Below are 23,699 nucleotides of genomic sequence, written 5' to 3'. Positions count from 1 at the left end.
GAGGGCTAGAAACCTGAGCACTTTTAAAAATGAAAGCTGAAGGCCAAGCTGGAGATGGCAAGAGATTTCCCACAGTGTTTTGATTATTATTTTTTCTTTTTTAAAACTGAATTAGCCGCACACGTGTAGCATCTTTGAAGACTTGGGGGAGTGGCACTTTGGGAGAAGGGCGCTGAACTCTCCCCTGCACAATTTCCCACCTCCAAAGCAGTTAGTTCCTCTCCCCAAAAGCAAGGACACCACTGAGCTAAGAGCAGTTGGCAGGGCTGACTGAGATCAGCAAAGAAGAGAGGGGTTACACATCCTCCCCCGGGCTGAGCGCCACTCCCCCCGCAATCTCCGAAGCGCACGCACACATCCGCGGCTGTTGCCCTGCTTGGCCTAGGAGGTTAAGTAATGCACCCGTCGATCTGTGATCCAGCCTTCCCAAACTTCGGTGTTCCCCAGACGCGTGCGACTACGTAGCCGCCTGGGGATGCTGGGAGTTGTAATCCAACACATTTGGAAGACACCAGGCCAGAGAAAGCTACTGATTTGTACATTTCCCTATGCTTCCGCAGAATTAGACGCGGCTCCTCCACCCCGAGCTCTGTCCCAGCAGCAAATCCGGTAGTGCGGGAGCAGGGATGCAGCCCCTGTCTGGGCCTGGGGGAGCGGGGGGCAGCGCCCCCCCTCAGTCCCCAGACGCTGCCCTCGGCTTCCTTTAATCTGTACCACACGATCCAGAGCGTGGAGTCCAGAGGCTTTTGACGAACGGTTGCAAGAGGAGGCGGAGATCTCCAGCTAGTCTCGTGGGGTTCAGAGGGGGTGGGAAGGGGGGGGTGGATCTAGGCTTCCCCCACCCCTTGTGCCAATAAGTGCCTCCAACTTTTCGGGGGGGGGGAGAGGTGGATAGGGGAGGAATTCCACTTATAGCTGCAACCTCCGGCTCATTAAGACTTACCTGCCTCCCCACAGAAAGGGGGGTGGGTTGGTTAAATGGCTCAGTGTTAAGGTGATGGAATGCATGTTGGGGTGGGTGCCAACCCTCCCCTCCTCAATTGTGTCATGCCTCCCCTCCCCTCCCCACTTTCCCCTGGACCAGTCTCTCTCTCTCTCTGGCTTTTGTGCATTATTAGCAAGCCTGCGAGTAGGCAGAGGGGCGGACCCCCACCCCCTGTGCACTCGCACGCCAGCGTGGGGCCGCTATTGTTCGGTGAGCGAGAGGCGCAGGATCCGCTCAAATTCCTCCTCTTCCTGGCGGGAACGCCGCTCAGCCTCCTCCTGCTCCTTCGCCGACAGCTCCATGGCCAGCCGGAGTTGCTCTGCATAACTCGGCAGTGGGCGGCTGGGGGCCCGGCCCGCAGCGGGCACCGGATGCGGCTGGGGGGTGGCGGGCCGTGGCGGCGGCAGCGGCGGCGTGTGCTGGGGCGTCCTGGGGCGTGGGGGAGAAAAGCAAAGCAACGGGGGCTAACCAGGTGCAGCTCCGTTGCCATTGTTCTGCTGGAAGGAATTTGCGCAAGTTCACGTCTGGTCGCTGCTCCGTTTGCGCATTTCCCCTGTCTGTGCCAAACGAGCAGCGATTGCACCCCTGGACAAGAATTGGGCACGACGTGACATTCGGAGGGCCCTACTTGTCTTGATCGTGGCTCGTTCACCCGGCAATAATCTGGCCTGCATTTGACCTGGGGAGCTACGCCAAGTGCTTTGCTGAAATAGAGATCTATTACGGCTGCTATAGTGTCACGAGACCCCGGAAGGCCCTGTACGCGTCCCCCTTAGCTGCCCCTGCCTAGAAGCGGATCTTTGTACTCACCTGTCGACTCTGCGCCCTTCCTGGGACCCGGGCAGCGCCCCCGGCTTGCTGTTCGTCAAGGCTTCCCAAATGGTAACCTGCAGGGAGGCGAAAGACGAGTTTGGGACGCAGGAGACCTGTTTGCTCAGCTCGTTTGCACGTCCGCCCTGCTCTGGGTCACATTGGGTGCAGCCTCCAACTGGCCTCGTTCAGATGAAACACTAAACCATGGTTTAGTCCGCAGTACCTGAACGAGGTTGTTTCATACCCTTCTCCTCTCCCATCCTCTGATGCAGCTGCAAGGAGGTCAGAAGGTTTTGCTTCTGTCTTTAATTAAGTCTAATTCACTGTTATATCCGAACCAGGTCAAACAGTGGTTATTCTTACCTACGGTGTACTGGAGGCCAAATCCAGCCCTCAGGCTGAGAAAGGTCCAGTACCCCTGGTCTTCTGAAGCAAACCAGCTTCCATCTGCGGCTGACAAAGTCTGTGTGATGAAAGCTGTCCTAAGCCATAGTTAAGAATAACCACAGTTTAGGGTTTGGATGCAACAGGAAACTGCAGTTAGCAGGTAATGGAACTGAAAGCTTCTGAACTCGTGGCCGCAGCAAGCAATAGGGGTAAGGAACAGCCCGCGACATCCCACTAACCTACAGTTGAGAGTTATCTCCAAATGAGTCCAGTGAGTCAGTGCATTGGTCTGTCTAACCCAGGACTGATTGCTCTGACAGGCAGCATCCCTACGAGGTCTCGGGGAAAGGCGGGGTTTCCACAACACCTGATTCGTGAACGAACCCAGTGCTTTCTGCACTGAATCCAGGTAAAGACGCCACAGGTAGCCGCTGCCCCCTGAGCTGGAGCATCAGCCTGGAGGGCTCCACACCCACCTGGTCGTATTCGCTCCCCGCCTCCAGCAAGCTCTGTTGGATGGCGAACTGCAGCAGGTCGTCGTCATCTTCCCGCAAGGGCTCCGGGTGGCTCCCGATGACGCTGTAGCCTCGCGGGGCCTCGAAGAGAGACGGATCCATCTCACAGCACCGGCACGAGCCTAGATGGGGCCCCGGAGGGAGAGAACCATCAGCACCAACGGCAGGGGAAGGGGTGTTTTGGGCTGCACTTTCCACCCCTGTTCACAGCCCATTGTAACCGACCAGGAGCTACTGACTGAGGATCAACCCGGGGCGGCGTGCAAAATAATTAAAAGAATGGATTTTATTTGGTTGGTTAGGATGGGAAATTAATTGGCCAGCTTTGTTTCATGCGAAATATAAGGGAATCTTAGCGGTTATTTCTAAATTTGCACATCCAGATATATATTAGCAGATGTAAATTTTATGCAGATTTGTGTCCTATGGGCCTGGGCCCCATATCTTTTACATGTCTAGCAATGCCCCTTGGGCCTCTCCTTTCATTCCTCCACCTGCTACTCCTCACTTAGTTCTTGAAACGAAGAACTGGTACCCGAGTTTTGCTTCTTTCTTTTCCTCCTCCCTCCTCACCCCTTTTCCTCTTGTCTTATGTCCTTTAGATTGGTCAGCTGTCTAAAAGATACTGTCTTATTCATAATCTTCATAAACTGCCCTGGGAGCCTTTGGCAGGAGAGAAAATGCTGCAAAGAAATAAATAATCCATAAACACCCCTACGTACCAAGGGAGCTAGAGCTGCTAATACTAGAGCGATCACTGCCTGGCGAGGGAGCATCGCTTCCAGGGCTCCCGGTGCCCCGGATGGGAACCACGGCTTCGTCACAGCCATTGAGGTTGCCGAAGGTGATGCGGGCATTGAGAATGTGGAAAATGGGGATTTCTGTGGCCAGAAAACACAGAGAGAGGGCGAGAGAGAACAATTAAAATAAACCCTGGGCTATAAAAGGGTGATTAGACAGGGTCAATCTGCCCCTTCCTTAAGCAATAAGGAGCATGGATTGGAAGTGGAGAGTATCGAAAGAACAGAGTCTATTTTAGTAAGCCACTCCGAGCGTTCAAAAAGCAGAATGTAAATATTAAACAACCAGCGCCATGCAGGGAGCTTGACGGGAGGCGCGCAGAAGCCGCGCTGGATCCGACCATGGATCTCTCCAGTTTTCTCTTGTCCGGTGGCCCACCAGATGCCCCTGTGGGAAATCCACACGCAGGACACGAGTGCGAGAGCACGCTCTCTCCCATACTGTCCACGTGGGCCACCCCTGATGCAGGCGTCAGCACTTCTCGCCTTCTCCTCCTCCAGGAATTTGTCCAACCCCTCTTTTCAAGGCCTTCACCACGTCTCGCAGTAGCGAACTCCACACTCTGCGGGGTGGGAAGAAGCCCTTCCTTTTCTCTCTCGGAATCTGTCCCAAATGCCTCCTTATCCGCTTTCTCCACCCCGTGCACCTCCGCCATGCCTGGAGAGATCCTTTGGATTACAACTCCCAGCCGGCATGGTCAGGGAGTATGGGAGCTGTAGTCAGGGAAATCTGCAGAGCATCGCCTCGCCTCGCCTCCCCACTCCCGTAAATGTAAAGGCTGGGCACAAAGCTGGAAGGGGCGCGTGAGGTGCTCACCGATCTTGACGGGGAAGCCCGGAGGCAGGCGGAGGGTGATGAAGTCCCGCAACTTCGCAAAGAGGGCGTTGCTGACGGCCATCAGGTCGATGATGGGCCCCACCTGCTCGGCCAGCGAGAGCGGATGGTCTTCGCACAGCCACAACTTCGCCTTGAACCTGTCGGAGGAGACGGAGGGGAGACCGTGAGCCGCCGCCCGCCGCCCCAGGGGGGAGACCGCGCCTCCCTGCCGCCCGAGCCCAGCCTCACTTCTGCGTCTTGGTGGTGAGTTCGATGGGCCGCCCCATGTCACGGCTGCCCAGCTCAAAGCTGGGGTTGAAGTACTCCTCCGGCGTGATGGCGGTGGGGTTGGTGTGGCTCAGTGTTTGTGTGATGAGAGCCTGCAGGGGAGGAACACGGAGAACCTCAGAGGCAGCCTGAGATCCGGCCGCTTGCAGAAACGCATTTTGGGGAAGGAAGTTGGCTGGGAAAGGGAGGCGGGATTTGGGGTGCCCCGAGAACCATCAACTTATCCCAGCTTCCTGTTCTTTATCTTTCCAAAACACCCAAGGCAGGGTGCGTTATCAAGAAGAAAACCATCGACTATATGGATGACGCGCTCTTCAAAGGGCCCCTAGTGTGCGTGCCTGCCCCCCACGGCCCTGACCCACACTTCTCACTCACTCCATTGTTGGGGCCCACGTGTTGTTCAGCAATGCCCAGGAACGACTGGAGAGGGGTTTTACCGCCTGTAAGAGACACAAGATCCGTTCAAACGAGGGTTTCCCGGTACAGGCGCGCGACAGAGGAGGACTCCCCAGGACGGTGACGCATGCCTGGCAGAGTTCAGAGTGGTGCATAACCTCCGAGGGCTGAATTTCATCTCAGAATGCTACACTGGTAGCGTTCTGGTGTTGGGCTTGGCCAGAGGAAAAAAGGGGCGGGGCTAAAATACCAGCACATTGCGCAATTACGTTTTGTGGAAGTGATTCTGCTGTGGAGGAGGGCCGTTACCCGTCGTGTGCTGCTGTTTACGGTTGTTGGCTTTCATTTTCTTTGTCATGCAAATGCACACACACGTGATCATATGGAAACATGGTATCTGGAAGCGAGGCTAGCAACATGGTGATCTTGTGGGAGATGCTAAAAGAATGATTCCCCAGCAGCAGCTGGAAATGGTACAGTCCAGGAAGAACTTTACCACTTGAATCCTGCTGAATGTATAAACTGAGAGTTTGGGATTTCAACCTTTGCTGGGAGACCGAGGGTGCCATCTTAGGCACACTTACCTAGGAGTAAGCATTGCTGCACACGGCGGGACTTGATTCCAAGTAAGCACGTTCAGGATTTCGCACCACAACCGTTGATTAGGCAGCTTAGGCTGCAGTTTTATGCAAGCTTACTCAAGAGGAAGCCCCACGGAACACACTGGTACTTCCTTTCCAGTGCAACACAAAACAGAACATGCCTAAGTTTCCACTGCATGGCTGCGCGCTTTCCTGGAAGTAAGCCTCGCTGAACGCAGAGGGGCCTACTTCTGAGTAAATGTGCTGTAGATGTTTATTTCTCAGAGCTATTCTAGGAATCTGGTGTGCGCCTATAACCGAAAATATTACAAAGGCGCTCTGTCTAACATTTCTGTTTTGCCCTCCCAAAAATATCTCAGAAGACAAATCCATGCATGCGTTTGGGCAGTCTGCACATTTATCGGCCTTTCATTGGACTGAGTTGGTTAAAAAGCAAGCGGATGATCCACCTAAAAACCTTCTCTTTTTCTCCAAGTTTCAGCTTCGGACCGAGGTGGTGCTGGATTTGGGGAATGGGATCTGGGGGAGGGGGCAGGCTTTTCCCCTTGTGCCCCCAGGAAGACCCACGTAGAGAGAGGTCAAAGTCCATTACCTTTGGTCTTGCCTTTGTGCTGTTCTGAAAGATGTTCCGTTCGGGTCCGGGTGATCAGTTCTACGTTGGAAGCCCCGTAGACCTGTCGATGGATAGGAAACGCCACAAGTAGTCTCCCCATCGCTCTCTGCATCAGCGTCAATGTTTCTAGTCCTCAGCGTTTAAGCTCTCCATTTCTCTTGGCCAAATTCTGTCGCCCTCTGCCTCCGCATGCCTTCCTTGCCCTTGCCCTCTTCCTCCGCAGCCACCCGGCCAAGGCACTCACCTTGGCTTCGTAACCGTTCACCACCTCGGTCTTCTCGCTCTTCCAGCCCAAAATACCCGTCTTGTTCCTGGCAGCGAGAGGTGAAACAACAGCAGCACGAGTTACAGCTTTGCCGTTGGCAGGGCCGTGGAATAAATTAGCACCCAGCGTCACGGGTCTGTTTTAAAAGAGGCGATGGTGGAGGCTGGGGGTGGAACTAACGAGGCCATCGCGCATCTGATGCAAAGCCGATTTGATGCAGAATTACATAATCGGAGACCCTCACAAGCCCATTACTGCTGGAAAGGGACAAGAAGGTAGACGGAACCAGGTTCGAATCCTGGACGGGCCCAACTTTGACAGGAAGGACTACAGCTCAGCAGCAGAGCTCTTGTTTTCAAGGCAGAAGGACCCAGGTTCGATTTCCGGAATCTCCAAATAGGGCCAGGAGCAAGTAAAAAAGCAATTCCACCCCACCCCACCCACCCCAAAAATAGGTTGCTGAAGGAGGACGTGTGGGAGAAAACCAGCAGTGGATGTTTGTGTAAAAGTGACTGTGAGCTTGGTTCTGGTTTGGGTCATAAATCCCTGGGCTAAGCTTATGTTCAGGGGCTATGTTCGTTCTTAGCAAATGTTTGCCTGCCTGAGCCTCTGTTTGCACCTGACGCCGGTTGAGGGGTCGCAGGGTTCTAATAAAAAAAGCCCAAAGCCACTCAATCCCAGACTCAAAAGAACTCTGGGAGCAAGAACATGCTGTGGTAAATCTGTTGGTGCTGCAGCGAAACCCGTAGGACCCCCCCCTTTTCCCCCCTCCGCCTTCCGGGAAACGCTCCGCCCCCAGCTGCATCCACCCACCTCTCGAAGGCAATGTTGCGCGTGTCCAGCTGCGTGGTGACCACGGGGGCCAGGAGCCGCCCCATGACCTGCTCTTCTGTGGGCTGCACGGCGGCCAGGATCCCCTCTCGGTCGTGGGTGGCGAGAGCGAGCGTTTCGGAGTAGACCACGCGACGGTCGTGGTCAATTTCCATCACAACGGCGCTGGTGTCTGGATTTTAGGGGCGGGGGAGACAGAGACGAGGGATAATAATCTCTGAACAGGGTGTAAGTTTGTGGTTTGGTCAGATTCCCGGCCCTCCCCTCACTAAAAAGTCCTCAAAGTCCATTCCAAGATTTCAAAATAAACAAAACTTTTCACAACCAACTGTAACAAAAAAGGAGATTCGAAGAAAAAGACACACCCACGCCCAGTACACGCGGTTCATATTAATAATTGCTGGTGATGGTTACAGTTTAACGTTTGTTCTGCAACTGCATCTATTTTTCTACATTTCCTATCTTTGTTTGGTTCCCTTTGTTCTGTGAACCGCTGGACCACCGCCCGGGAGAAACATCCCCATGAGGGCTAGCACCTTGCCATGAAAATAAAAACATAAACAAGGAAGCTGGGGTTTTTCAGGAGGATGGATTCAGCAGCCCCCCCGTGCGGTTTGCGTTTTCACTGCATTGCCACAAAACTCACGCCATAGTACCTCTTGGCCTGGTGTTTACCAGAGCGGTTAGGAGTTTCAGACAAGGAGCGGGGAGCTGACCTTTGGCCAGCTGATAACTCTCAGCCTAACCTACCTCACAGGGTTGTTGTAGTTATAAAATGTATGCATAAAACCGGGGGGGGGGGGAAACCACTGGGCTTGTGGGTGAAAGGCAAAAATAAGTTCTGCGCCACTCCAGAAAGGCATACATCTGCCCCTCACCCGTGCCCCTACACCATCCCCACAACTGGAAACTAGGGCTGTGCACAGACCCCCCGATCTGATCCGCACTCGATCCGCAAATTCCGGATCAGGCCCACTCCACCCCGCGTCAATCCGCCTACAGGCCACTCAGCTCCTCTGCGGACCTCCGGCTCCGAATCGGAGCTCTGCAGCGCTGCCGCTAGACAAGGCTCCCCCTCCCTCCTCCCCCCTTATCTGCGTCTGTCGTGGTCCAGCGGCTGCTTCAACTGAGCCCCGAGGACTCAAACAGGAAGATCAGGCCGCAGCTGCAGCCTGGTCCTCTGGTTTGAGTCCTCAGGCTCAGTTGAAGCCGCTGTCAGAATGCAACAAACTCAGGTAAGACCCTTCCTCCCTGCCCCCTTACCTGGTGCCGTCGCTGCACGGACTGCGGTGGCAGTGCCGTCGCCAAATAAGGCTACCCTCCCCCCTTACCTGCATCCGTCATGTTCTGGCAGCGGCTTCACCTTAGGCTGAGGACTCAAACAGGAAGACCAGGCCGCCTTGCTATTGCTTATACGCTCCAATGCGAAATGGAGTACAGCCCTACTGGAAACCCTGGCTAGGCCACACCTGCCCCTCTCCCAATCCCCTTGCCCATGGGCTTCAGGGCGTGAGGCACCTCAGCCACGTTTCTGTGGGCGGTGTGGCCTGCACCCACCTTGTCCCCTGAAGATGAAACTCCGGTTGCCGCGCTGCCACGTCATGTGGTCGAATCCAAGCAAAGTCGTGTCCACCCTCAGGTTCTGGCCGCATTTCCACACCCTGTAGGTGTCGCTGGGGCAGATCTTGGAGACCAGGGGCACTGCCGGAGGAGCAGAGGAGTCATGCGGGGACGCCCCTGGGCCACGGGAACCAGGTCTCCCAGCTCCTGCTCAAGGCAGCTGAAGTTGGGCATGGGAGGGGTGTGTGTGTGTGAATTTACCAAAAGCCCAATTTGGGAACGGTGTGTTGGGGGGTGGTATATGGGGCCCTGTTTGCTATTGCCAATCCCCCCCCCCCAAATGAGCCCAAAGCAGCCTTGTGGGCAGGCAAACATACCCCAACTAGTAAATTCCCATTTCATCTCCACATAGAAATCTTGAGCCTGCGGCGGGGAAAAGAGCAGAAGACAAAAGGGGTTAAAAGGAGAAAAACAGGCAGGTCAAAGACAGATGGGGGGTGCCGGATGCCTGGGGCCCATTATTAATACACAGCCTTCTAGGGTACTGTGCTTTATAAAGAACGATCAGAGGTCTCTGCCCCCAGGGGTTTACAATCTAGAAAACAGGATGAGGGAGGAAACAGAGGTAGGAGGGAGAGGACGAAATAGGCGTTGATTTCAATGCGAGAAGACGGGTCTCTTAAATTGAGGGGCTTACAGTCTAGAAATTTGTGAGACGGAGGGGGGAAAGGAAGCAGCATTCCATTTTTAGGGATCACGATGGGACCCCGAATGGGAGGATCGTGGCCCCTTCGGATGCATTACCTTACGCAGTTTTTCCAGGAGGATGGGAATTCCGGCCAAGCGTTCGATGGCCCGCTGGTAGTCGCGGTAACGCAACACGAGCTGCACGAGTTCCAGGTCCCGGGTGCTCACCGCCTCCTGCAGTACTGTTGTGGGGGAAAGAGTAAAAGTCAGGCGCACGATGCAGGCCAGGGCGGGGTTGGAGGGGCGCCAGTGTGGCCAGCTGCAACGGGTCAAGGCCGGCGCTCCTGCCTTAAGAGGTGAGTTAGGCCCTAAGATGCCACCCTCTTTCGGTTCTGCATTCAACGGTCATTTTCTGAGCATTCAAACTATTTCACATACATGACCTCGGTCATCTTTGCATTACAACAACTACCTTCTAAGGGAGGCCAGTGAGTATTAGAATTGAGGAACTCTTTGCCATCTCTAAACTCGTTAATGTGTTCTTAAAGAAAAAAAACAGTCAAACAGGTAGAAAAAAGGATGTTTAATACAATAAAAGTATTCTGGTGCGTTTCAATGGTTAGGTCCTTTCTCAGGGTAGTCTAAAAAGATAATATATAATATTTATACACTCACATGTCCATCATTACATATCACATAAATCATATAAATGTGCATCATCATATAACATTATAAAAGAGTTAAAAAAAATCCTTTGCATTCATATTCTAATACTATTTGTATTCAAGTACTCAACTATGATTTCAATAATTGTCATTTTGCTGAGATGCCAGGTTAATCCAGCTGTCTTAATTTCAAAATCAGTTCAGTGTGCTGAAAAGTGAACAGCAAGTAATTTTAAGTGTATAAAAACCCTTTAAAGATGCATGCTTGTTTAATTTATTATTATTATTATTATTATTATTATTATTATTATTATTATTATTATTATTATTATTGAAACCGGCTCTGCACCACTTTTACAATTCATGTTCAAAGCATTTAAATAAATAAATAAAACAAAACCAATGAATGGTGTGGTTAAAAAAAAAAAAAAACCTCCCAAAAAAGTCCACTTAATAAATCCATAAAAGCCATGAATCAAATATTTATATTGCTGCACAGCAGTGAGTCGGTGCAAGAATTCACCAAGCTCAAAAAGCAAATGTATAACCAATTTGGAACCCTAAATCATTCCAATTAAGACTGTAAAGTTTTCCTCTGGAGATGAGGAGATCTTGTGCATGTTGATGAAAAAATAAGCCCCAATGTGCTCAGTGGGGCTTGTTCTCACATAGGTGTGCTCAGGACTGCTACCTAAGGGTAATTTCCAATGATAGTCCTACTCAGAGTAGACCTATTGGAATGAATAAAACTTGTTAGTCAAAACTAACTGGTCCCATTCATTTCAATGGGTCTACTCTACATAGGAATAACATTGGATACTACCCTAAGATGCCAATCCTAACACTTAGTGGGCAGTAAAGTCCATTGGACCCCAAGGGACCTACTTTTGAGTAAACATGGGAGCGCATGATCCAGCCAAACACCACACCAATTTCAACCGGGGAGACTGAAGCGCAGCGTGTGCTGAACTCGGTTGCTGAAATCAATGGGGTTTAGTTACTTAAATTTGGTTGGATCAGGCCCCTTGTCCTTGCCCCTCCGGAGAGCTGTTGCTGTATATGGATGCTATGACCACCCAGCATACAATTTCCTAAGTCCGTTGCTCTGATTTTAATGCTCAAATGGCGGATGGTGGTTCTGATGCCACTATGGGAGCCATCTATGGTGCCGAACCTATTTGGGCAATGGGGTTCAGCACCTTAGATAGCTCCTTTAGAGTTTTGGCTTGCTCTGACTGAAACCCAGAAGGGGTTCACAGCCCCTCCGAAACCGGAGCCACCAGCAGAAGTGGTGCGTACCTGTCCAGCCGCTCCGGTTTTCTTTGGCCACGTCAGCGCCGTGGCGCAGCAGAACCCGGGTGCACTCCAGATGTCCTAGGGTGGTTGCCAAGTGCAAAGGTGTTCGGCCTCTGGGATCCAGTTGTTCAATATCCACCTGGAAGGAAGAGAAAGTTTAGTCCTTCGCTAAAGCCGCAGGGCAGCCCGAAAGCTGGATTCCGTTTCAAAGAAGCTCTTGGGAGGCCACGGTCCAGGGGTGGGCAGGATGGATTAAGACATTAAGCACTAATGAAGTACGTTGATTTGAACTTCTTTTCAACTGGCTCTAGTTTGCGCTTATTGCCTCTGGTACAAAATGCTGTGTTGCCGTGCTTTCTCTCTATAGCAATTCTGTTGTAACTCACCTTAAGCCAACACATTTAAGCCAAAGCAATTTCATCTTAGTTATCTACAACATATTTAGAGGCCCCTCATAAAATGAGGCCCTAAGATCTGGCTGACTGGCTTGTTCCTAAATCAGGCACTGGGTGGGGGCAAAATCCCGCAAATGCCAGCTTATTTTGGCTGAAGCTCTTACTGCCGGTAACAAAGGCATTTCACACTTTTAGAATGGTAACCGTGAAAAAAACAGGTAACTACTCAGGGCAAAGGCAACATCTGCCAGATGCAGGGAGCGCAATGTGCTATCTCTGCACCACCGGGTGGTGCTTACAACATAGAGAGGAACGAACCGGAACGGACGAGACGGGGAGCCGAGTACGGAACTCAAGACAAGTTGATTGTTTTGCTGGCTGTTTCTTGGGCCAGACTTTTCCTCCCCAGTCCAATCCCCGGCAAATCCAGCTCAAAGAATCAGGTACGCGCATGAACTGGAAATGTCTGGCCTGTGGTCCAGTTTTCCCTGCTGGGTTGGTGCGTCCAGCCCCATGCCCTCCAACTCCCATCATCCTCAGGCTGCATGGGCCAATAGTTGGACTGCATCAGACCACCCGCGTCATGGCCAGTCACCTGCCTCCAAACGAGCCTTCTTCAGACAGGTTGGTGAGTGTGGGCCAAATGCTCCTGGATATTCCTCAATCCAGAATGCTGCCGCCATTTAAAATCGGTTCCTGACAACCAGTGCTGCCTCGCCACCAAATCTAGTACAGCCTTCCCCCAACCCAGCGCCTCCCAGATAGCTTGGACTACAAACCCCATCAACCCAGTGGACGATGGGAGTTGTAATCAGGAGACACCGTGCAACAATGAACAAGAGGCAGAAGGTAGGTCAACCAAGAAGAAGAGAAGAGTAGTCGTTGTGGGAGACTCCCTCCTGCGTGGGATTGAAACCCAAGTATGTCGTGAAGACCCATGGACTCGCCAGGTGTGCCGTCTCCCTGGAGCACAGATTAGAGATGTGACTGAAGGGTTACCGAAGTTCATAAAGCCCACGGACACATACCCATTTCTTCTCATCCATGTGGGAACAAATGATGTCGCCAAGCAGAGCTACGAAGAAATCATTTCAGACTTTGAAGCTCTGGGAAGGAAACTGAAGAACTTTGGGGCCCAGGTAGTTTTCTCATCTATCCTCCCGGTTCTTGGAAGAGGATTAGAAAGGGAAAGAAAAATACTCCGGATGAACGACTGGCTACGAAGGTGGCGCCGACGTGAGAGTTTTGGATTCTGGGACCACGGGCTACGCTACTTGGAACATGGTCTGCTGGCAAGGGATGGGTTGCACCTCACAAGGGCTGGAAAGAATGTGTTCAGCCACAGCATGAAGAACTTGATCAGGAGGACTTTAAACTGAATCTTACGGGGGCGGGAGACGTAAACCTCAAGGCAACAATGGATGAAGGCCAATGCACCACAGTACAGAGAACAGCTCCCATAGTGCCCCAAAATAGTGTCCGGAACAATGTAGGAACAAAGCCAGACTATAAAACACATCGTCTTCGATGTCTACATACTAATGCCCAGAGCATGGGAAACAAACAGAACGAACTTGAACTCTTATTACATGAAGGCAAATACGCCTTGATAGGTATAACTGAAACTTGGTGGGATGACTCCCATGACTGGAATATAGCAATTGAAGGATATAACTTGTCCAAAAAGAACAGAAGAAATAGAAAGGGAGGTGGGGTTGCACTATATGTTGAAAATACCTATCCCTGCACAGAAATACAGGCGGATCAGACTGGGAGCCCCATCGAAAGCATCTGGATTAAAATAAATGGGGCAAGGAATAAAAAGAACATGATAATCGGAGTCTACTACCGACCACCCAATCAAGGAGAAGACGAGGATGTTTCAAGGAAGTGTGATGTAGTAGTGATGGGGGACTTCAATTACCCTGATATCTGTTGGGAGACCAATACTGCCAAAAGCGTCCCTTCCAAGAAATTCCTGACATGTGTGGGTGATAACTTTCTCCTACAGAAAGTGGAGGAACTAGAGGATCAGCAATCCTTGACTTGATATTGACCAATAGGGATGATTTAGTGGATAAAGTGGCAGTTACGGGAACCATACACGTACTCTGGATTTTAGGAAAGCTGATTTTAATAAACTCAGAACTATGATAAGTAAGGTCCCGTGGCAAGGGAGCCTAATGAGAAAAGGAGTGCAGGATGGGTGGGAGTATTTAAAAAATGAAATTTTAAAGGCACAGTTACAAACAATTCCAACAAGGAGAAAAGATAGAAGACAACAGAGGAAACCAATGTGGCTCCACAAAAAGCTTAGAGATGACCTGAAAACAAAAAGGGATACATATAGGAAGTGGAAGGAAGGCCAGGCTACAAAAGAAGAGTACAGACAGGTGGCGTAGAAGTGCCGAAAATGGCGTCAGGAAGGCTAAAGCTCAGAATGAGCTGAGATTAGCGAGGGATGCTAAAAGCAATAAAAAGGCTTTCTTCAGATATGTGAGTAGTAAAAGACAGAGGAAAGAAATGGTGGTTCAACTGCTTAATGAGGATGGCAAATTGATAACAGACGACAAAGAAAAGGCTGAAGTGCTCAATTCCTACTTTGCCTCAGTCTTCTCCCAAAAGCGGGTCTATGACCCCCATGGAAAAAGTGAAGCAGAAGTTGAGGGGGCAGGATTGCAGTTTGAGATTGATAAACAAATGGTCAAAGAACACCTAATTTCCTTGAATGAGTTCAAATCTCCAGGGCCCGATGAACTGCATCCTAGAGTAATGAAGGAGCTAGCAGAAGAACTCTCAGAACCTTTGTCTATTATCTTTGCAAAATCATGGAAGACGGGTGAGGTGCCGGACGACTGGAGGAGGGTTAACGTTGTCCCTATCTTCAAAAAGGGCAAAAAGGAGGAACCTGGGAACTACAGACCAGTCAGTCTGACATCCATCCCTGGGAAAATTATGGAGCAGATTATAAAGAAGTCAATCTGTAAACACCTTGAAATCAATGCGGTGATCACTAGAAGCCAACATGGATTTGTCAAGAACAAGTCTTGTCAGACAAATTTGATCTCATTTTTTGATAAGGTAACCTCCCTTGTGGACTGTGGGAATGCTGTGGACGTCATATATCTTGATTTCAGCAAAGCTTTTGACAAAGTACCACATGACATTCTGATTAACAAACTAGCTAAAAGTGGGCTAGATGGAACAACTATTAGGTGGATTCACAGTTGGCTACAGAATCGAACTCAAAGAGTACTTATCAATGGAACCTTCTCAAACTGGGGAGAGGCAACGAGTGGGGTGCCGCAGGGCTCAGTCCTGGGCCCAGTGCTCTTCAACATTTTTATTAATGATTTGGACGAGGAGGTGCAGGGAACGCTGATCAAATTTGCAGATGACACCAAATTGGGTGGGATAGCTAATACCCTGGAAGACAGAAACAAACTTCAAAGTGATCTTGATAGGCTGGAGTGCTGGGCTGAAAACAACAGGATGAAATTTAATAGGGATAAATGCCAAGTTCTACATTTAGGAAATAGAAACCAAATGCACAGTTACAAGATGGGGGATACTTGGCTCAGCAATACTACAAACAAGAAGGATCTTGGAATTGTTGTAGATCGCAAGCTGAATATGAGCCAACAGTGCGATAGGGCTGCAAGAAAGGCCAATGCTATTTTGGGCTGCATTAATAGAAGTATAGCTTCCAAATCACGTGAGGTACTGGTTCCTCTCTATTTGGCCCTGGTTAGGCCTCATCTAGAGTATTGCGTCCAGTTCTGGGCTCCACAATTCAAGAAGGACGCAGACAAGCTGGAGCGTGTTCAGAGGAGGGCAACCAGGATGATCAGGGGTCTGGAAACAAAGCCCTATGAAGAGAGGCTGAAAGAACTGGGCATGTTTAGCCTGGAGAAGAGAAGATGGAGGGGAGACATGAGAGCACTCTTCAAATACTGAAAAGGTTGTCACACAGAGGAGGGCCAGGATCTCTTCTCGATCCTTCCAGAGTGCAGGACACGGAATAACAGGCTCAAGTTAAAGGAAGCCAGATTCCAGCTGGACATCAGGAAAAACTTCCTGGGCTATTAGAGCAGTACGACAATGGAATCAGTTGCCTAGGGAGGCTGTGGGCTCTCCCACACTAGAGGCCTTCAAGAGGCAGCTGGACAAGCATCTGTCAGGGATGCTTTAAGGTGGATTCCTGCACTGAGCAGGGGCTCGATGGCCTTGTAGGCCCCTTCCAACTCTGCTATTCTATGATTCTAATCTAAGCTATCTGGGATGAACCAGATTAGGGGAAAGGCTGATCAAATAAGAACTTAGGTAAGATCTTAGGAACAGATGTCCGCTAAGGAACTGTCTCCCCACCCCTCACACGCGCGCACACACACATACACACTGCAATCTCTCCCCTGGGGCTCATGCGTTAATTGCAAATAATAGCAGCGAGAATTCCTGGTTGTCACATGAAGAGAAGCAGCTCACAACATCCGGGTCAGAGCTTGCCGCAGACAGAAAGTTGCCAAGGGGGGGGGGTCCCAACAGGGTAACCCCCTATCCCTTTGTTCAGCGCCGTGCTGTAGCTTTATCATTGTTCAAGATGTTTCGTAGCGAACATTGCATAATTATTCTCTATTAAGCCGCCCCGGAAATGCCAAATTTACACTGAAAGGGAGGGGACACATTTTAGAAAATGGGTAACTGAAATTAAATAATTATTTTCTGTGTTTCCTATTTCCGCTTCCTGGGTGCATTTTTTTTTTTAAAGAAGCTGTTAATTTTTATTATGAAAAATAAACTCACATTTGTCATATAAATCTGTGGCGGAGCCGTGGTGTAGCTGAAACAGGACACACAGAGACAAAGCCCAAAGACTGTTACGATGACCACCTGCACTTTAAAATTTACCACTACATCACTGTGCAGGAGGACTGGTCCGTTAGCCATGACGAGCAAATGAAACCTCCATATTCAGAGGTAATCTACCTCAGTATTTGCATGTGTGTGAAGATTAGCTTGTCTACTAGCTCTCTCTGGTCTGGATCAAGCCCCACATGGTGTTCACGTGTTCAATCCATCACTATATTCGGATGATGGTTCAGGTTTCCACTCCCAGTTTTCTGTCCCCTTACAGAGGAGATAGGACAAAAGTGCTTGAACAGACAAGAGAATGTCACCCACGCATAAGGCAATCCTACTGAATTCAGCGAGGTTTACTCCCAAGTAAATGGATACAGGACTGCAGCCCTGGTGCATTAGAGAAAAATCTAAAATATATTCGTTCGTGTCTTTATAATGTCACTTTATCTTACGAGAAGAATTTAAAGCGGGCCGCAAACAAAAGCAACGCACTGAAAACATCAAATATTTGTAAACTGCCCAGAGAGCTTCAGCTATGGGGCAGTATATAAATTTAATAAATAAATAAAATACATAAAATATTTTATTCTTCCAGGCAGTTTGAGAACTGATTTTAGAACTTTTAGATTGCTGCACTTAGTTTTAGGTGCTAGGGTGTTTTTATTCTTTGCTGCTGGTTTCCGGGGGGGTGGGGGTGGGGGGGCTCAGTTTTATGATGTGCTTGTCTTTAATTCCTGGTTTTATTGTTTGTACTTTATGTTTTGCATGTATTGCACACCTCTCCGAGAACTTGGGTTATTGGGCGGTTTAAAAGGACAGTAAATTAATAAAAAAATACCCTGTAAAAATAAAAAAAGACAATGCCTTGGAAGAAGGAAGCAAATGAAAGAGCCACACATTTAAATCGGGATAAATAAAAACAGCCCAGGATAAATGGAGAAATCATAAACCTCCAATTATTTATTCAAGTTCAAGCATTACAGCCCAAAGGCCATCTGACGGAGCAGCCCCACGCGTTTACTCGGAAGCAAGCCTCTGGAGCACGAGAAGCGGTCACATCATAGCCCCTGAGTAAGTGCAGAGCGCGCTTCCCCTCATTGTGTGGTGCTCCTTCCCTCCCTGGCGTCACCCCGGCAAATCAAGGAGAGACAAAAAGATTTTGTTTTGCCTGCAGAGCCGGGGGTGTTAATTAAAACTCAGAGCGAGAGATCGTCTCTCCCTCGCTCTTAAATTGCTTTAATGAAAAGGTTGATAATTAAAACGAAACAACAGATCTTGCTTCAGTGGCCAGGGGAATTTGACGTCAGGACTCATGACAACTGTGAGGGCAGGGGAGGAGTGTGGTCAGAGCGATGGCGATGGGTCCCAGGGGTGCTGAAATCACCCCCCGGGGGTGTTGGGACCTGGGCCGAGTTCTTCTTTGGGGCCAGAAACCCCCACCCCCCACCTCAGGCTAGCCAGGAGTTTGGCATTTCCCTTTCCCTCGGCAGATGCGGCTTGACTCGCTTGCCCGAGCTGCCCAAAGAAGCCTTCACTTCTGCACAGCCCACCACAAGGATTTGGAGCAACTTCCCCGGGTGGTACCGTAGCCATCTTTGCATCAACCAGGAGAGGTAAGGCCACTGTTACCCTCCCCACAGTGCCCTGCAGAGAAGAGAAGATGAAGAAGGTCCCGGGTTCAATTTCCGACGTCACCCATCAAAGGAGGAATCAGGTACCAGGTGCATGAGAAGAACCATAAGAGCTGCTGTTGCCCACAGTAGAATAAACCCCCCTCCCCCAACCTGACATTCACTATATGCGTTGGCCTACAACTCCCATCATTCCCCAGGGCTACAACTCCCAACAATCTAGAGTACCGCGTTGGAGGAGGGCTAGAATAACCTGGGGTCCTCCAGGTGTGTTGGACCATGCTAGCTGGGGACAATGGGATTTGTAGTCCAAACCACCTGCACGGCCCCAGTTTGGGGAAAAGACTCTCTCAAGCCTTTGGTTTTACTGATTGCTTGTAAGCTGCTCCGGGAAACCTCTCTGGCCATAAAAATCCTTTAAATTAAGAAACAAATTTATTCGAGGACCCCACGGTAAGGCATTGGGGCAGCTTGTGTGGCAAAATCCACTCCCGGGCCGCAAAGTCTGGGAACGGAACGGATGCTGTGGGCGCAGTTCTGAGGATGGGGAAGTGACTCCACGAAGTCTGCATGCTTTTGCACATTTGCATTCGTGCAAACCTGACACTGTGAAGCCGGGCTTAAAATAACAGAGCTCAGAATGGCGGGGGGGAGGCGAGAAAATACATCAGCCTTAGTCAGCCTCATGGCTTCCAGATGTACAACTCCCAGCATCCCCCAGCCAGCCATGGGAGTCGTAGTCCAACGCATCCAGAGAAGATCAGATTGGGAAAGGTGTTATAAATGCTCTAAAAGGATTTGACACTTATATAATGTAGGAAACTGAATTTAGAGCTTTGCTGGTAAACCAGAACTGTTTCAAAGTCAAGAAGCATCGGACTGGGGGAGGGAATTGAGAGACAGAGACAGTGTGGTGCAATGGTTAGAGTGTTTGGATTGGGACTCAGGAGACCCGGGTTTTCATCCCCAGAAGCTTACTGGGTGACTTTGGGCCAAATCCCTGACTCTCAGCCTGATCTACCTCATAGGGTTGTTGTCAGGATAAAAATGAAGAGGAGGAGGAGGATTATGGATGCTGCCTTTGGTCCTTTGCAAGAGGAAAAAAGAAAAACCCAGGATATCAATGTAATAAGTAAATAAATAAATAAATAGTAGGGGGAAGGAAAGGAACCAGAGCTCAATCTGAATATGAAGTGATGATGCGCCCCTGAGTCCGTGCAGAGTGCAGTTCCCGAGGCATTAACTAACTTCAGTCTACTCCAATAACACTGAAGATCATCCCTCACACACATGCCACTAGAACTGGAAGGGGAGGCACCCAGCAAAGTCAGCCCGAACTTTGAGGCAGAGTAAAGGTTTCTTCACGCAACGCGCACGGAGAGAATGCAGGAGACTGCGGTGTCAAGAACCAGTAGTTTAAAACGACTTTGAAAAAGATGAGGAATCCCGGAATACCAGAATAATAATAATAATAATAACAACAACAACAGCAGCAGCAGCAGATAAAACAATGCGGGAAAAGAATAAGAAACCGTTAAAAATGGCGGCGGCTGCAGCAGTGCTAAAACAATGCCAACGTAGGAGTCAAAAGGGTCTCCATGAGCAGGGAGCACCACAACTTGGGTGCTACCACTAAGGAGGCGGTCTCTCTGGTAATCCAGCATGTCTAGAAGGTGCTGGGTGGGCGAAGGCTGGAATATATAGATGCCCTGGCCATGAATGACTTCACTTTTTATTGCCTGATCCAATGCCCATTGTGGTTTTGGTTGTTTTTCCAAACCGGTTTGGGAAGACTGAAGTCCTGACATGGGCAATACGGCTAAATGAAGAATATCACCCAAGCTAGGCCCGCCCGAACCTAGCTGTGATTTTGAAAATCTCCAAAATCAAGCAAGGCCAGAGTCGTTAGCGTAAGCTCCTGCACACCTTATCCCTGGACTAGCCCGGATAATCAATGTCAGGAATCCCTAAAACCTGTAGAGGATCTTCCATGTTTACTTGTACATCACTTGCCAAAGGCACAGGGCTGCTCCGTGTAAGAAAAGCGGGCGTGGCACACATCCGGCAAAGTAAAGATCACACACATACACCCTGAGCAACAGCAAATATCTCACCCGGAATTCGAAATCTGGACAATTTGCCAACAGCACAGAAATGAGAAGAAACACCTTCTCCAGTCTTTCTTCTCCACGCCCTGAATTTCTGGATTTTGCAGGCTGTAAGACTGATGTTCCTGGAATCCATCCCACAATGTCTTCTCTCCCTACACACCAGCTTTCCACAACCTGGTGCCTGCCAACATTCCTGACCCTTGGCCATGCCGGCTGGGGCTGATGGGTCCTGAAGTCCAAAATATCCGCAGGTCCTCAGGCTGTGTGCTGCACACACTTACGTGGGAGCAAGGCCCCAGTGGCCTCAATGGGGCTGACTTCTCAGCAGACTTTCATAGGCTTCTGTTGCAAATATTATTATTGTACTGGTGTGCCTGTATCCTTAACCTAACCGGATTATACACCCGTGTGTAAATTTGGGGCTGGGGTATGGTGGAGTTCTTTGACCCTGCAAGGCTGAGATTCCGCTTGTATGTTTTCCCATCTGCAGGCTTTACCAGCCACACACTCGCGGCAGGACCAAGATGTATAAAATAATGTAAGACGTTATAAAGATGCGATCCTATGCATGTTTAGACAGAAAAAGCCCTGGTGTTCTGACAATTGCAGGGCTTCCCCCCCCCCCAGCCCCCGTCTAAACATGCGTATTTAGGATCGTGCCGTAAGAAGATGAGAACTGTTTTGTTCTTGGCTCCAAGGAATCTCATAAGCAGAGTATGAAGGCCATAATCCTAGCAGCTGGTACACGCGAGGCAGACTGCTCTTATGCATGGAAGCCTGATTTTAAGAGACTGTTGCTAAAAGCTGTTGATAGTTTCATCCACAGCAAACTGGGATGTTTTAACCATCGTTCTGGGTCTGGGGAGGGCGGGGGGGGGAGTCTACTCCGATAAGGTTGCAAAGGTTATGTTTTCTTAAGGAAAAACTTCCGTCGTATGTCCTGACTCCCAGTATTTCCTCCTGAATTCCTGGCTTACATCAGACCCAGCAAACGTCTCTCTCTCCCCTTCCCCGGCCATTGCAAATTGCACCCACAAATGGTTGGGTGGTTGTTGTCATTTTGGGGGATGAGGCTGCATTCTTTTAGCGGCTACCGTTATCCAGCTCTTGGCTACTTCTCTCCGTTGGAAGCACCATGAATGGCAGTCACAACAAAGATGGAGGCAAAAACAGTGACTTGCCCGGAACTGAATTAACGGTCATTGCGTGAGCTGGCCAAAAGAAGGTCAGGCAAAAGAATAAACTGCACAGTTTACAAAGGAATGACAATAATAAGGACAACAACAACAATAATACCTAATGAAGTTGCCAAAAATCCTTGGATGTAAATCCCTTTGTGTGTGTGTTGCACGGGGCTTTTAAAGTGTTAAAGATGAGAACTGTGTGTCAGGTTGGGTGTGCTTATATGGGTGGAGTTGACTTAGCTGTGAAATCCCAAATTCCGCTTCATTTGGGGAAACCAAAATCCCGGGGCTTGAACCTCCCTAGGCCCCATGATCTGTAACGTGCACCCCCCCGCCCCAAAAGCACAGAACTAAAAGCCCTCTGCAGATGCTCAGGAGTCCTCTTTGGGGATAACGCCCATCTCCCAAGCTCCCCCCACCCCGCAACGCCACAGAGGAGGCTGAGGCCGTGCCTGGCCGCCAGGGTGGGGTGGGGGGTTCCCTCCGTGTGGCGCGGAACCCGTGCCAAACCCAACGTGAGAGCCGTGGGCACCAAACCCCAAAATGAGAATACCCTGGTCCAAAGAGGAGAGGAGAAGCAACCGACCTCTCGGGAAAGCCTGGATGCCCCAAAATAAAAATAAACCTAACTCTGGCAGCGGTGCTCATTCCTGGGCGCGGGATGGTGGCGGAGGGCTTGCGTTTTTCACCCGGAGGTCCAGCGTGTTTTGCCTTTCTCTCCCCCCCCCCCGCCCCCATGGAGCGTTCCCTTTTCTTCCTTCAACACCCCCCCCCCCCCGCCCGGTGGGTCTTTCCCTCCCTTTAGCAACCCATCTTTTCTTCCCCGCTGGCGCCCGGGCGTGCTCTGCTTCCCGGGAAAACCCCACGGCACTGCGAGGGAACCCTCCCTGCCTCAGCCCTCTCGCCATTGTTAGGATGCGGGGGCCCTCCCGGCCCTCCCCCCGCCCCGATGCCGTCCCCAGACACGCACCTGCTTGGAGCCGAGCTCCCTCTCCAGCTCGTGGGGCTGGTTGTGCCAGACGAGGGAGTGGAGCGGGTACTGGGTCTCGGTGGCGCCTTCCCTGGCACACGGGGAGGCGGCTAGCATCCTTCGGGCACCGGGGCGAGGCCGTCGGGGGGGCTGCAGCCGCATGGGCGCCTCCGGGCCGGGGAGGGAGGGAGGAGAGAGGCACCGGGCCGGGGGCAGGCGCAGGCCTGCAGCAGCTCTTCGACCCCGGCGGAGGCAGGAGGGAGGGGAGCCGAGGTGCAGCAGGAGGAGGCGCCCCGGCCGTGCGCCCTGGTGCCCGTGGCGCACGGGGAGGGCGCGATCGTGGCGCACCGGCGAGCGGGGGGGGGGGGGACACACGCCGCCGCCGCCGCCCCCGCCCTAGAAGCACATACCGCCGCTGGCACAGCAGAAGGGATGCTCTAGCCTCGCCCGGCTCGGGGGTGGGGGTGGGGGTGATCAACGTGGTGGCAGCAGGGCACCATGGGACTTGTAGTCTCCGGGAATGGAACCGTCTCGGCGAGAGCTCCCCCGCCCACAGGCGCGACCTGGCACGACTTCTTTCTTTCTTTCTTTCTTTCTTTCTTTCTTTCTTTCTTTCTTTCTTTCTTTCTATCCCGCCTGACATCTCTAGGATCGCAGGGCGGCGTGCAATAAATATGCACGGTTAAAAACAAATGAACCCGGTCACCAAGCTAAAACCAGCACGGAATTAAAACTCATTTGTCCTTCTCTCCATCTCTCCCTTGGGGAGTTTCTTCTGCTTCTTCGTTCACGCGTGGCCGTGGTTTATCCACGGATGAGTTTTCCGGCCCAGCGGGCTGTGGCAGAGTACCCTGGGTAAAAATCCGAGGTACGCTCTACCTAGAGTAAACCCATGGCAATGAATGGGGCGTCCGTGACTCATTTGACTCATTAATTTCAATGGGCTTCCTCGAATTAGAACTTAGGTTGGATTTTACTCCATTGGGTAGTAGCCAGTCTTCAGCCTACATCAAGCAGACCCATTGATA

At 50.8% G+C, this 23,699-nt stretch overlaps 2 protein-coding genes across 2 annotated transcripts in view; one reads left to right on the top strand and one right to left on the bottom strand.

Moving 5' to 3' along the window:
• Window positions 1–1,171: 1,171 nt before the first annotated feature.
• ANKRD13B (ankyrin repeat domain 13B) lies at window positions 1,172–22,840 on the bottom strand. The gene is made up of 15 exons (XM_063146667.1): window positions 22,672–22,840; window positions 11,524–11,659; window positions 9,677–9,801; window positions 9,250–9,295; window positions 8,870–9,013; window positions 7,295–7,484; window positions 6,461–6,527; window positions 6,196–6,277; window positions 4,981–5,045; window positions 4,567–4,697; window positions 4,318–4,475; window positions 3,423–3,581; window positions 2,662–2,822; window positions 1,796–1,872; window positions 1,172–1,414 (listed from the first exon to the last, which is right to left on the bottom strand). Exons 1-15 carry the CDS (start codon window positions 22,831–22,833, stop codon window positions 1,186–1,188), a joined length of 1,932 nt encoding a protein of 643 aa, XP_063002737.1. The 5' UTR covers window positions 22,834–22,840; the 3' UTR covers window positions 1,172–1,185.
• The window catches only part of GIT1 (GIT ArfGAP 1), a 53,222-nt gene continuing 47,893 nt past the window's right edge, over window positions 18,371–23,699 (top strand). Inside the window, exon 1 of the mRNA XM_063146666.1 lies at window positions 18,371–18,388. The gene's annotated coding sequence lies outside the window, so the exon portion shown is untranslated. The remainder of the gene's footprint in view (window positions 18,389–23,699) is intronic.

The sequence above is a fragment of the Elgaria multicarinata genome, chromosome 22, assembly GCF_023053635.1.
Source record: "Elgaria multicarinata webbii isolate HBS135686 ecotype San Diego chromosome 22, rElgMul1.1.pri, whole genome shotgun sequence".
In the NCBI taxonomy this organism is placed as follows: domain Eukaryota; kingdom Metazoa; phylum Chordata; class Lepidosauria; order Squamata; family Anguidae; genus Elgaria; species Elgaria multicarinata.
The sequence above is the reverse complement of the archived record's forward strand: the minus strand, read 5'-3'. Positions and strand labels throughout refer to the sequence as shown.

Excerpts from the sequence above, each read along its gene's own strand:
- ANKRD13B (XM_063146667.1), bottom strand. The coding sequence starts at position 22,833 with ATGCGGCTGCAGCCCCCCCGACGGCCTCGCCCCGGTGCCCGAAGGATG. Across the intron at positions 11,660-22,671 it reads GGGAGCTCGGCTCCAAGCAG|GTGGATATTGAACAACTGGA; the intron begins GTGCGTGTCTGG and ends TCTTCCTTCCAG. Across the intron at positions 9,296-9,676 it reads TCCTGGAAAAACTGCGTAAG|GCTCAAGATTTCTATGTGGA; the intron begins GTAATGCATCCG and ends TCCCCGCCGCAG.